The sequence below is a fragment of the Marmota marmota genome, unplaced genomic scaffold, assembly GCF_001458135.2.
Source record: "Marmota marmota marmota unplaced genomic scaffold, marMar, whole genome shotgun sequence".
Classification (NCBI taxonomy): domain Eukaryota; kingdom Metazoa; phylum Chordata; class Mammalia; order Rodentia; family Sciuridae; genus Marmota; species Marmota marmota.
Genome location: NW_025999842.1, coordinates 5,772,467 through 5,786,694, shown reverse-complemented (window position 1 = coordinate 5,786,694; position 14,228 = coordinate 5,772,467). Strand labels below are relative to the sequence as shown.

The following is a 14,228-nucleotide window of genomic DNA, read 5'->3' as shown; positions in this document are numbered from 1 at the left end:
AGGATATCATTTCTGGTCATAATAATGTAAATACTGGGTATTCATTTAACCATACATTATGATGTAATTCATAAGTATATCAGAATATCAGAATATATGAGTGTGTGTATATGGGGTGGTTTAATAGAACTACATCCACATCAACTCAAAATCAATAGAATTACACTTCCCAAAATGGTGGTGGTAAGAGGATGGACAAATCTGTACCACAAAAAGCAAGCACAAACTGAACAAGTTAAACAAATTATTAAATATCAATATTATGGCACTGGAAAATGAACGAAGTGAAACAACAATTTGAGAAGTGTTTAGTCATGAAAAAGTACTACTGCATTGGGAAAGAATGGCAAGTTTGTGATCTTTTTGCCCACAGAGTAGGCCTTGCTGTCTCTTGCCTCCAGAACTTGGGCAGAGAAATCCTACAAATGTATTGTTTACAGGTGTTGAGTTCAATTCAGGGTAGGTGACAGAGAAAGTAGAAATTTAAGGGGGGGATATTTTGGAATCAAATGTATGAAATATGATATGTCAAGAGTTTTGTAATGTTTTGAATAACCAATAAAAAAATACAAAAAAAAAAAGGTGATAGAAGGGCCAATACAATAACTTCTTCATACAAGTCTGGCTGACTACTGAACTCTGCATACAATAGATGCCAGGAAGTATTTATTGCGTGTATTTTCAATAAGAATTGAAAACTTAGACCTGTGAATTTGCTGTGCCTTTGATTGCATTCCTTAATCCACAAACAACCTGAGCAACAGAAAGCACTTTTTTCTGAGACACCTTAGTGGCAGTGGATACTCTAGAGAGCCAGACTAAACAAAATAAAACTTAGCAGTGACATTGGCAGCTACAAACTGTGGGGCAGGGGGAACATATTTCACAGTAAGTTCAGGCCAGTTAATTGATCACTAAACCATTAAACCAACAATCCTCAGAAGAACAAAACAAAATTCAGAGCTGCTACAACATATTACATACATTTTCTTGCTTCTGTCTACAAATTATGATATATGCAAAGAAATAGGAAAGTGATTCATACTGAAGGAACAAAAAAGGATTGCATAGACTGAGTAAATACAAATGTTGTATTTAGCAGAATAATATGTTGAAGTAGCTATATAAATATGGTAAGGAATTAAAAGAGAAAAGTCCTTGAATGAACAAATAGCAAATATCAACAAGTTGGAAACTTCAAAGAAAAAGCAAATTGGTAATTTTAAAATTGAAATGTGTAATAACTGAAACTACAATTCACTAGATGATCTAAACCACAGATTTGAGACAACAGAAGATAAAAAAATTATTGAACTTGTAGATTAATACTCATTAACCAGTCCAAAGGAAAAATTCTGAATAGAACCTTAGATCTGTGGGACAATATCAAGTGTTACAACAAGTGTATAAGTGGACTCTCAGAAGGTAAGGAGAAAAAGAAAGGGTCAGAAAAATAATTACAGAAAAAACTGGCTTAAATCTTGGCAAATCTGGTGAAAAATATTAACTCTGGGATCTAAGAATTTCGGTGAACCCCAAGCTGCGAAACTTCTGATAATTAATGAGGAAGAGAGAATCTTGAAATTTGACAGGAGCAAAACAAAACATCATAAATAGGGATTTCATGATACAATTAAGGTGGACGTCTCCTAAAAATCATGGTCTCCAAAAAACATCAAAATAAATATGCAAAGTGCTAAGGTAAAAAGACTGTCAACTGGCTGGGTGTAATGATGCATGCCTGTAATCCCAGAGGTTTTGGAAGCTGAGGCAGGAGGATCAAGAGTTCAAAGGCAGCCTCAACAATGCTAAGGTGCTAAGCAACTCAGTGAGACCCTGTCCCTAATACAATATTTTTTAAAAATAAGGTCTGGCATGTGGCTCAGGGGTCAAGTGCCCTGAGTTCAATCCCTGGTACCCCTCCCACCAAAAGAAGACTGTCAGCCAACCATATTGTATCCAGCAAAAGTGTCTTTAAAAAATAAAGATGAGCCTGGATAAAACATGTGAAATAATGTGTTACAAACAGACCTTAAAGGAAATTCTTCAGGCTGAAGCAAAAGGTACCAGATGGTAACTAGAATACTCAAGAAGGAAAAAAGAGCAGGAGAAGTGGAAAATATAAGGATAAATTACCACAAAAGCAGATTCAAAAAAGGTACACACAAAGTCACATTTTTCTGCAGTTTGCCTGTTTTCTATAATTAGAACTTTTGTTTTGATTGCTTTGAGAAGGAAGGACAGAAATGAAAGACTACACAAGATGGGAAATTTAATGGGTGATTGTCTCTACAAAAACATGAGATTCTAAAGACCATCCCCTCACAGTGAAGTGAGTTAGAAGGGGAACAGTCCTGTAGAATTATAAATAGGTATCAATTCCTGGGGTTTTTAGGGAATTTCAAATCTTGAATTCAGTGTGTTCTGACAGAATAGCAGGTACCTGGCAAAATCAAATGCATATCACTTCTGGAGGGAAACACTTTCATTGGAAAAAATAGTGTTATTCTCACAAATAATTTTTCAAGTACAGTGTTCAACATATAACCAGAGATAAATATGGACACAAGTTAGCTAGACTTCTATCAGTAAGAACTAACAAATATATCAGACAATGGAAATAAGCTTTTACTGGAATGATCATAAGCAAAATATAAAAGAATACTGCTTAGTATAATTAACAATGTAAAAGACATATTTAAAGACAGTGCAATGAAAAAGCAAACAATAACAGTATGTATCTTTGAAGAGGAGCCACAGTGGAATTTCTAAAAACATGCTGTATTATAATTGATATTAAAAATTCAGAGACTGGTTTAATAGCAAAGCAGGTACAACTTGGAAAGAATTAATGGACAGAAGATGGATGAAAATCTACCTTCCAGACAGAGGAAAAGAGTGAAATACAGGCAATATTTGAACAGTTGAGAATTTTGTAAAAGTAAACAACAATCTACAGATTCAAGAGGCACAATGAATTCCAATTCAGTGAGGCCCAAGTAAGAAATGAAAAGAAATCTATACCTAGATACATCCCAGTAATACTGGAGAATGAAAAGCCAAGAGAAAATCTTAAAAGCAACCAAAGAAAAATGACAGATAACCTTCAAACAAGCACCAGTAATGGAAATTCGAAGACAGTGGAATGATATTGTCAATGTGCACAAAGCAATAACCGTTAACCCTAGGACTTTATATCAAGTGAAAGTATCCTTCAACAAAGAAGGCAAAGATAAATATGTTTTCTGAAAGACAAAAACTAGGATAATTTACCACTAGTGACTTCTTGGTAAGAAAAATTCTACCTGTAGGCAGGTAGAAGAAAATGACCCCAGATAATTCAAGAAAGATTGGTAAGAAATCATGAAATGAATATTAACTGTATAGAACAACATGAAATGAATATTAACTGTATAGAACAACAACAATAGTAACTGGGATTTATATATATAATAATAAGTAAAGCATTTTAAATTTTTTTGCCCTTTTGTTATATTGAGCAATTGGAACTTCTTAAAAAAATTACTAGGAATAACTTGACTTATTAAAGTCATTAATTATTTAATTTGGCCTATTTAAAACATGCATGTAATTCTGTTGCCAAATATACAATTATTTAATTCATCCTTAACTTTTAGACATTTTAATTTGTTTTCAGCATTTTTCTACTAATATTATTATGATCATCTTTATAGATAAATTTTTACATATTTTATTGATATTTCTTTAAGATACTTTTTTTTTGGTACTAGGGATTGAACAGATGAACCAGGGGGGTGCTTTACCACTGAGCTACATCCCCAGATTTTTTTATTCTTTTTTTTGAGACAAAGTTGTGCTAAGTTGCTAAGGATCTTGCTAAATTGCTGAGGCTGCCCTTGAACTTGTGATCCTCCAGCCTCCCCATTGCTGAGATTACAGGTGTTTGCCATCACACCCAGCTAAAATAATTCTTAAGTATTTAATTATGGTGTCAAATATATATACAAAAGTTTAGGCCTTTTGCTTCTAAGAAATCTATCATCTTTAGTTATGATAGCATATCCATTTCTTATAAGCCCATCTGTTACTACACCTTATCATTTAAAACAGTTTGATGCTAAAATATACTTGTTTTGATTTGGATGTCCCTTTTTAATAAAACATTTTTAATGGATTTTCTAAAGCAACCCAAAATGGTTATTGAATATCTGGCCTACTGTTTACATAAACTAAGTAATCAGATAAACAGCTTTGTTGAGAACGGTACACGGATAGAGTCACTGACATTCTGGGTAAATACTGGTATCAGGATTATAGCATCTGTGCATGGGCTTTTGGATTCTACAACTGAAAAGCCTTTTTCACTGCCTTTCAGATTTGTGGCTATTCAGTAGAAATGAGGAAATCCAATGCCTAATTTTTATGTAAATAGGCTAAAACTGTGATGTGACTAATTTTTATAACCTTTTGTATGTGTAAACTGTTTTGCTGCTACAGATTCACATTTGAGCATGACATTCTAAACAGACACTGTGCTGTTTGATCTCAGAAATATCTTCTTGTAGTTATCAGTGTTTTTTTCTATTGATACAAAATCATTTTGGAAAAATGTTTACTGAATGGTCATAATTGAATATTTAGTTTGGAATGTCATAATTTGGGACCAACACACCCACAATAAAAATATTAATATATTGGGAAGATTCTTAACTTTCTTTCTTTTTTTTTTTTTTTTTGTTTCTAGAAACCACTAAGTTTTATATGACAGAGATAATTATTCAACCATCTGAGAGAAGTTTTCCTATCATACCAAGGTACAAATAGCAAATTAAATTTATTACGTAATTTTGTAGGTATAATTGATTAAGAATTTATTTTTATTCATAATTTTTTTAATTTGGAAAGGGGAAATGCTTTAGAGAAAAGTTTTGAAATACTTTAGCCCAACTACACATATAAACAATTTGAGGTTTTATTTCTTTATGTTTTGCTTATATGGTGTATGTAAATATGTTCATATAAATCTTCTAATTCTGAAAGTTTTTTGTGCTTCTTTCTATGTGCCAGAGATTCAGAATTTTATAACATAATCATCAATCTTTTTCTTGTTTTTTTGATTTTTATTTGTTTGTTTTAGGTACTGGACATTGAACTCAGGGGTGCTTTATCACAGAATGAAATCTCCAACCTTTTTTATTTTTTTTATTTATATGTGACAGTGGAATGCATTACAATTTTTATTACACATATAGAGCACTATTTTTCATATCTCTGATTGTATACAAAGTATATTCACACCAACTCGTGTCTTTATACCTGTACTTTGGATAATGATGATCATTACATTCCACCATCATTAATAACCCCATTGTCCCTTCCTTTCCCTCCAACCCCTCTGCCTTATCTAGAGTTCCTCTATTCCTCCCATGCTCCCCCTCCCTATCCCACTATGAATCAGCCTCCTTATATCACAGAAAACATTTGGCATTTGGTTTTTTGGGATTGCCTAACTTCACTTAGCATTATCTTCTCTGACTCCATCCATTTACCTGCAAATCCTTTTTATTTATTTTTTATTTTTTAATATTTTATTTTTTTAGTTGTACACAATATCTTTATTTATTTATTTTTTTATGTGGTGCTGAGGATCGAACCCAGGGCCTCGCATGTGCTAGGCAAGTGCTCTACCACTGAGCCACAACCCCAGCCCTCCTTTTTATTTTTTATTATGAGACAGGGTCTCACTAAGTTGCTTAGAGCCTTGCTAAATTGCTGAGGTTGGCTTTGAACTTGCAATACTCCTGTCTCAGCCCCAAATTGCTGAGATTACAAGCCTGTGCTACACACCGGCATCAATGGGTTTTTGAAAAATTATTTCTGGTTTTCATTTGACCTATTTAAAATTTGAAACATAGATCCGTTTCAAATTATTTCTGTGTTTCAAAATAAAAGATCTTCAGCCTCTAAATCTATTAATTTTTCTTTTCTTTTAATCTTTTCCAGTTTGCAAACAAAAGTTAACCATAGACAGTCTTTAGTATATCTATGATATCCAAAAATTATGGCAACCTGAACATAAACTTGTATTTTATCATTCTATAAATATTTTCTGAACCATAGAGCTGTCACTTTAAGGAGATCTAAATGAAAAAAGAAAATGCAGATTATACAATGTTTGGAAGGAAATTTCTCACATTCTTTTGTAACCTAGCTATCCACTATTTAATGTGTATATCATCAATGGAATATCTACTATCACTAACATGGTATTTTTTTATTCAATAGAGAGGAATCGGTAGCTTTGGGTGGCAACTGTATTACTAATTGGAGAATAGATTTTAAGAAGAATGGAGCAAACATAAATACACTAAAATCCACATTACCACAGATTGTGAGGGAAGGGGCAGTGGATAGAAAAGTCGGGGATGCTGATGTTTCTGCCTTTTAGGTACCCTATATGTAATTTTGGCTTATCTTACTAGAGTTATTATGAGAGTCACTGTACTTTGGATAATAATTGATTTCTGTTCAAACAGGTCTCAGTTTGTCCAGAGTGTTATTGCCCAGTGTCTGGTAGAACTCTCCTCTGCTAGAAGCACTTTTAGATTCACTATTCAAGATCAGGATGGCAAAGTGTACATCTTGGTAAGAAATCATTCTGTCCAGTTTTTTTGTAGCCTAGTAATCCAAGATCTCAGAAAATTTCTCTTTTGTTTTTATTTTTTCTTAGTTCATAGGTCTAGAAGTTAAGTGATCAAGAATTGAATATTTAATATCAGCTTAATTCATAAGTCAACCTTCCTTAACTTTATGACAAATGATTGGGTACTTCCATGTATTAGGTTCTAGGGATACAGAAGGAAAGAAAACCTAATTCCTTCCCCTAAGTAGCTCATACACAAAATAAGTGTTTTCACTCTGTTTTTAATGGTCAGTATAATACCATTCTGTCTGTATTTCTTTTTCTTTCTATTTGATACTTTTTTTCCCCTTACTGGGCTATTTGATACGCTTAACTTTAAAATATGTTTTATTGCTTCTGTTATTTTTTAATTACCTCTGACATCTTGATGTTTGAGAAAGTGGCAAGTTTGGGAGAAAAGGCTCTGTGGTTAGCACTCATCCCTTACGTATACCACAAGGGTCTAATATTACACTACCTCTATTAAAAATAATGCTTTGCAGAAATGAATCTGGGGCATTTATCTGAAAACCAAAGCATCATGGACCAAGTCTCCTCTGTCTGTACATCTGTTTTATTCAACCAGTTAATATACATGAAACACTTCTTATTTGAAAGGCACTGTTCTAGGTGCTTAAGGTAGAACAAGAATGCCTTGGCCTGGGGTAGAGTTATGTATGGTTTTGCTGCTGGCCGTCCATTTTGGGAACTCTGTGCTTCTCTACTTCCAGAGAACTTCTGTGGCAGGCTAATATATTTTCCAACTTCAGTTGATATTAAATCATAAATACATAAATAACAATGTAATTGTAACTTCATAGTCAAAGTCTGAACACAAGTTTAGTTTTCTTTTCTTGTAAGATTTTTAAGTTGAACATCAGGAGTAGGAACTTTAAAATTTTTCTAATAGATATTTAAATTTTTAAAAATTTCCTTTTTATGGAAATAATACATTCTTGAAACACATTCAGACAACATGAAGAACATAAAGAAATGTTAGCTTCCCCATTTGTCCCCTCTCCTCCCCATCACATAGTGCTTTCTAGAGGTAATTTATCTTAATAGTCTGATGTGTGAACGTTAATATTTTTCTATCCATATACAACTTTTGTTTATGAAAGTGAAACAGTATGACATGATCAGAATTTTTTTTGTAACATGCTTTCTTTCTCATAACAATAGATCATTAAGGATTATTTTTTGTTAGTGTAAGTGTAGGTCTTACTCTTTAATAACTGAGTTCCATTGTACAATTATAAAAGACATGCTACAAAAAATCTTTGCACATGCATTTTAGTGCTTCTTTAGAAATGAATCTTTCTACTCTAATACAGCATTGGATTTATATGATATAAACTCAGATGGTAATCACCTTGTAAAACATTGTACTATTGTTGTTCTTTTACAATGGATGTTCTTGGTGCCCCACTTAGATCTGGTTGACTGTGTTGCTACACCCATTCCCAGCTGCTGACAGTGTTGGATGCCAATAGTTCATAGATGTTCCCTTTTCCAGAAACTTGCCTTGGGTAATGATGTTGACTTTCTGAGGAGGTTTCCTTTTCTTACTGTCCCATATCCATTCCTGCCCTGGTCAGCCTGTCAGTGATTTGAATCTGGGCCACAAAAAGCTGAGGCCTTGGCCTCAAGGTGGGGCCAATTTTGTAGGTATAATTCAAGCTCAGGATCTCCCCGTGGATCAGGCTGAAGCCCAACTCCTGCTGAGCTTGTATTCTGCATCCTTGCAGGTCTTTCCCTCATATTTTCCTGTTCTCCTGAAAGTATCTCAGTGAATCACATACCTCTGCATCCCCAAACACTCCTCCATTAGCACTTAGGGAATACTCATTCCAAAACCATTCTGAGATGGATGTTTCCAATCTTTTTACAATATTTTTTTAATCTAATCTCATAGGTAAAAAATAATGGCATTGAAATTTTGCGTTTCCTTATTATTAGTCCTATTAATTTTCATTTATTACATTCCTTGTTAATTTGGTTACTATTCTTTGCCTATTTTTCTATTGGGCTATTTTTTGCCCCTTACTTATTTCCAGAAGCTACACATTTATAGATTATAGATAGTTACATTGTTATTTACATATTGAATATTTTCTCCTCATTAGTTGTCTTTTTTTTTAACTTTATGATGTTGGTTGCACTATTAAATATCGTGCTTTGAAAAGCCTACCTCATTTTGAAATTATGTGATTGGTTCCCCTCTATTTTTTTTGAATAGGTTTTTTTTTTCTTTTTAATAGTAGCTTAAAATACAAATAGGGTGGCAATATCCTCATACGTGGATTTTTCTCTTCACACCTTTAGTTCTGGCTTTTAAACTCAGACAGTGTGGTGATTGAATCTTTGAGTTCCGACCATATCAAAAAGTTCCCCCTTTTGGAAGATACATTAAAAGCAGACTTCAGTTCTGCCTGGAATGCTATCAAGGTCCTCTACCAGCCATGCCTCAGAAGTGGAGATGAAAAGTGAGTTTTGCTTTTGTTTCCCACTCCACACTGTTATAGCTTCTGTTGTCATGTTGGTGTTAAAAAATTAATGAATTTAATGGTACTATACTGCTTCACTTCTTGAAATTTCTAGGAGTCATGCTGCTAAATATGCTTTTAAAGTAGATTGAGTTATTACAGATGATTCATGCTAACATGCAGAAATCTTGCTTTTACTGAAAGTAATTGGTCTTTTCTTGTAATCTCAGCTGTCTGTATATAGACTACAGTACTAGATTAGGCTTCAACAATCATGAATACTTACTGGTAAGCACTTTCCAGTCATTCAGGATACAATAATAGACATAGTCCTTGCCTCAGGAGTTGTCATTCAAACGGGAGGAAGCAAACAATAAACAAAACCATCATCAACAAAAAGTCAAAGGCTTATATGGTTTTTTTGTGTGTGTCCATTACTCATCTAAACTCACCTGAGCTTACAGTTCTCTTAAGGCTAGACACAGCCCTGGGAGTAGGACTGTTATCCCCCTTATAAAGATAAGGATACTAAGAAGTGGGTGGTATGTTATTCTAGTAAAAAAATAAATCAAGATAAGGAAGCAGTGAAGTGTTAGATGGGTATAGGCCATTGTCATTTTATATTGAAAAGTCAGGGACAGTTCCTCAGGAAAAAAAAAATGATATTTAAGTGGAAAATCTGAAGGATGTGAAATGGTGAGCCATGGCCGAGGGTAGAGGGTTCCTAGTGAAGGTGTTACAGAGCGAGGGCCTTCCAAGAAACTGAGGCAACTCGAAGACCCTCTCATCAAACCCTGATTACTCATCAAACCCTGATTCTTGAAATCAAGTCAGCAAGATTTCAGACATGTTGCTTAGAGTAACAGGAATAAGTTTATTGAAGGCATAGGAAAAGGGAAAGGGGATACTCTCAAGGGAGAAAATGGGTCCTCTAAGAGAGGAGAGGGACCACATGCTTCTCCTGAACTCCAATTTTATTGGGGATCCCAGAGAAGTTTCCAGAGAGTCCCACCCAGGACAACCTTTTGACTTTTGACTAACAGCAACAGGACATCAGACTTTCAAGTACCCATTGCTATGGCAACTCTATGTCACCTTGGGCCATACTGACTGATTCTAACTGGATTCTTAACCAGGAAGAACTATCCTGTCTCCTAGAGTTTCAGGATCTGATCACAAAAGTCTGGGTTCCTCCCATCAACATCATCTTGGGTCTGCATATTTCCTGCAGTTAACAGGTACTTTGCTGAGGAATGTGACATATCCTGTCCACTTAAGCCAGGCTGGACTGCAGGTAAATTACTTCTTGGAAAAGAAAGCATGTGGGGTAAGCACAGTGGGCCCATTTTATAGAATTATTCTCTTAACCTTGTGTTCCCACCATCCTTATCTGTCTGTTCCTTAACAAAGGAAACAGCAAGTATTTTATTGTATGGATTGAATGTTTATACTTGTTCTGTATTCTCAGATGGGTTTATCAAATTTCTGCTAGGAACAGAAAGATCCCAGTTTTTTTCTGGGAAATAAATAAGACATTTAAAACAATTACTGCTTTTCTTTCATCTTTTTTTTTTTTTTTTTAATTAAGCAAGCAGTGCAAATCATAAGAGATTCAAATACTCAGAGACATGTAAACTAAAATGTGAAGTTCTTCATCATATCCCTCTCCAGATGTAAACTGTTGTGCAATCTTCCACATTGCTTACTATTCATTTTGCGTCTTAACAAAATCTAAATGATACATATGTTTTTTAAAAGAGCAAAACACTTTCTCTTGGAGATTCTTTACATATCAAGGCTTGACATTTTATGAAATTAGTATACTATAAATCACTTGACCATTTTACTATTGATTACTTTTTGCTGTTATAATTAGTGTTGGACTATGTACTGTTGTATATTTGTTTTATGATTATATGTAGGTTTTTTATAAGAGGGTTTTATAGAGGTACAATTGTTGGGTCAAAAGGTGTGCACATTTAAAATTTTTATAGATAATCTCAAGTTGTTTTGTAAAATGACAATGCAAATTTATAATCCCTCCTAATATTATCTTAAATGCCCATTTCCATACCCTCTTATCATTTAGGTTTTTCCCTATCTGATGCCAGTCTTAATGAAACAGGTTTAATCTACTCTCTTTATGGTATTGAGGTACACTCAGAGAATATGATTTGTGTTCTATGCTTTTCAGACTTTTTGGGAGGCCTAAGACATGGTTAACTTTTAAACTGTTTATTAATTATATTCTCTGTTGGTGTGTGTGTGTGTGTGCGTGTGTGTGCGTGTGCGCGCGCACACGCCGTAATGTAGATTTATATAGTCAATTTTATTAAATCCTTTATATTCATCTTTACTACTTATTTGAAATGTAGTCTTTTGAGAAAGGTATGTTAAATTTTACACTGATTATGGAAGTCGTTTTCTTCTCGTTTTTATATGTTTTTGTATTTTTTCTTTTGAAGTTAATAGATATTAAACATTTGAAATGCTACAGTTTAACTGATTGCATATTTTGTTAATAGAAAATTTTGTTCCTTTTCCATTCGATGCAAAGTTCTTTCATTTAATTTGCTTTGAGTTAATACTGCTATATTTAATTTTAAAGAGATTATTGACTTGTTATAATTTTTTTTTGCATTTCTTTATTTTCACCTGTTTTATGTCATTTTATCTTAGGTACATGTTTCATTATTATATGATTTGTGAACTGCATGTCGCTGGACATTTTAAAACTCCAATGTGATTGCCTCTTTATCTTAATAGTGAATTTAATTATTTCACAATTATTGTGATTATTGAGATAATTGCACATGGTATGCTACAGGGTCATTTCCTTCCTCTGATGATTTGGAAATAAAAAGTTATTCCAAAATTATTTTTAATGGTTAAATTTAAAATTTTAATATACTTTACTATTTATATTTAGATTTAATATCCCTACTTTTCACTAGAACAAGAAGGACGTAAAGTTTCACATTTCTCCTCTGGCTTACTCCCTTTCCTACTCCCTTCCCTATGTCAATATCATCTGTGATTCTAATGAAGGGGACTGCATTTCTTCCTTCCTCTTTTCTAAGCCAAAGTCCTGTACCATATTTTTATAAAAGTATGTAATGTTATTTTATGTATTTTAACATGATTTATAAATGATACTAAACTCCCATCTTTCTGCAATTGTTTTTTCATTCAATATTTTTTGTTTCATTTTTTAATTTGATCAAGTATATTCTTAAATACATCTTTTAAACTTGGATTATAGTTAGTCCTTGAATATCTGAAAATTTCTTATACTTATTCTGACTTTGATGGTCTTCAGGATTTTCTCTGTATCTTTGATTTTCCTTTCTTTCTTTCTTATTTTTTTTCTTTCTCTCTCTCAGGTACTAGGGATTGAACTCAGGGGCACTGGACCACTGAGCCACATCCCCAGCCCTATTTTATATTTTATTTAGAGACAGGGTCTCACTGAGTTGCTTAGTGCCTTGCTTTGCTGACGCTGACTTTGAACTCTCAATCCTCCTGCCTCAGCCTCCTGAGCTGCTTGGATTATACGGGTGCACCATCACATGTGGCTTATCTTTGGTGTTCTAGGATTTTATAAAGATGTGTCTAAATGTGAATGTTTGCTCAAAATTTTCTCATATCTATTTTTAAAGATACAATATGCTTTCAATCTCTGTAAGAATAGTAATTATACTTAAATTCCTCTGTTTTCTCTATTAACTTTTTTTCCCTTGAGTGTTAGCTCTTTTTGAAAACAGAGATTGAGTTTAATGCTTCTTTTTTTCATAGCATTGCTCTTCCCAAATGTTTGATGGGTTGACTAGAATTCTTGCACAAGGATTTGAGCTCCATGCCAGCTAGGACCGTGTCTGTCCTACTCACCATGAATATTTGTTAAAGAATTCAAAACATACAATTTGTGTTTATACAGTGGTACCTGATGTTCTACTTATTCTCTGATAATTATAATTCAGCTGTTGATAACTATGAGTTCTTGGTAGCATAGCCTGTGCTTATGGATTAGTGAAAGATAACTCAAAGGATTTGCTGGTCTGGACTTGTCTGGACTTGTCTTTTTTCAACTTTTGGAATTAAAAAAATGGAGGTAGTCACAGATTCAGTTATGGTGATAAATCTTGTATTAATTATATGTAGGATCTTTATACTGCCTTTCTTAAGGAGTATTAAAGGAACTTGGTGTACTTGGACCATATTTATTCATTCTGAACAAATTCCTATGATGCTAGAAATAGAGTGACATTAGTCAGTTGTGTTCTGTATTCCATTAGGAGACTTTTTTTTTTAACTCCACGTGTCTTGGAAACAAGTTAGTGTCTAATGAATGAATTTACCTATTTATAAAATTACTTTTGTTGTGCTTTTCCTCCTGCTACTTTTTGGCTCTGTGTGCCCCAAGGTAGGAAGAAAATTTTTCCAGTTGGATAAACGTGCTGTGAGTTATTTACTTTTGTCTTTTAAAGATATTAGTGTCTTCCTTTCTGGGGCATGACTGAGCAAACTTTAGACTCGTGGTATATTTTTGATTCATGGGGTGGTACATTAACTATTTTAGTCCAATTGGCTAGAATTTTTTTTCTAGTGAAAGTGTGGATTGCCAGATGGTCGTCTAAATAAGGAAAATAGCAAATGTAACTATGGTTTTATTTCCTTGAGCACTCACAAAAAAGTGGCATATAATATTTTTAGAGTGTTCTTTCTAGCAATTTTGTTCAACATTTTGAAGTATATTGTGTTTTTTTTTAATCCCTTCCCTTCTTACTTCAGCCAGTGTTTCACATCTTAGTGAAACCAATGGTTTACGGTTTCATGTTTTATATTGGCAAAATAATCTATCTTATATCCCACATTCTTTTGTTTGTATATCAGAATTCAGATTCTATGTATTGACTCTCTAGCTTTGGCTCTAAATTATCTTCTGAAATTTATTTCTGCCATTTTGTCAATTCACCCATGGCCTCAAATTCTAGACAGGGTAATTTTGTCCCTCAGGGAATACTTGGCAATTTCTGGAGACATTTTTGGTTATCATTACTTAGAGGATTGGCATCTAG

General features: G+C 33.5%; 1 protein-coding gene across 4 annotated transcripts in view; it reads left to right on the top strand.

The window, feature by feature from the left end:
• Positions 1-14,228, top strand: part of Ube3d (ubiquitin protein ligase E3D) — a 144,375-nt gene that overhangs the window by 30,823 nt on the left and 99,324 nt on the right. For 3 of the 4 annotated variants that reach the window (XR_007347349.1, XM_015498974.2, XM_048802434.1), the window contains exons 6-8: positions 4,727-4,796; positions 6,519-6,627; positions 8,990-9,150. Coding sequence is in view for 3 of the 4 variants with exons in the window: in XM_015498974.2 (XP_015354460.1) it covers positions 4,727-4,796; positions 6,519-6,627; positions 8,990-9,150 (340 nt within the window). In the remaining variant the exon portion in view is untranslated. Of the gene's footprint in view, positions 1-4,726; positions 4,797-6,518; positions 6,628-8,989; positions 9,155-14,228 lie in introns of all 4 variants that reach the window. The other variant, XM_048802533.1, reaches the window with a different exon arrangement.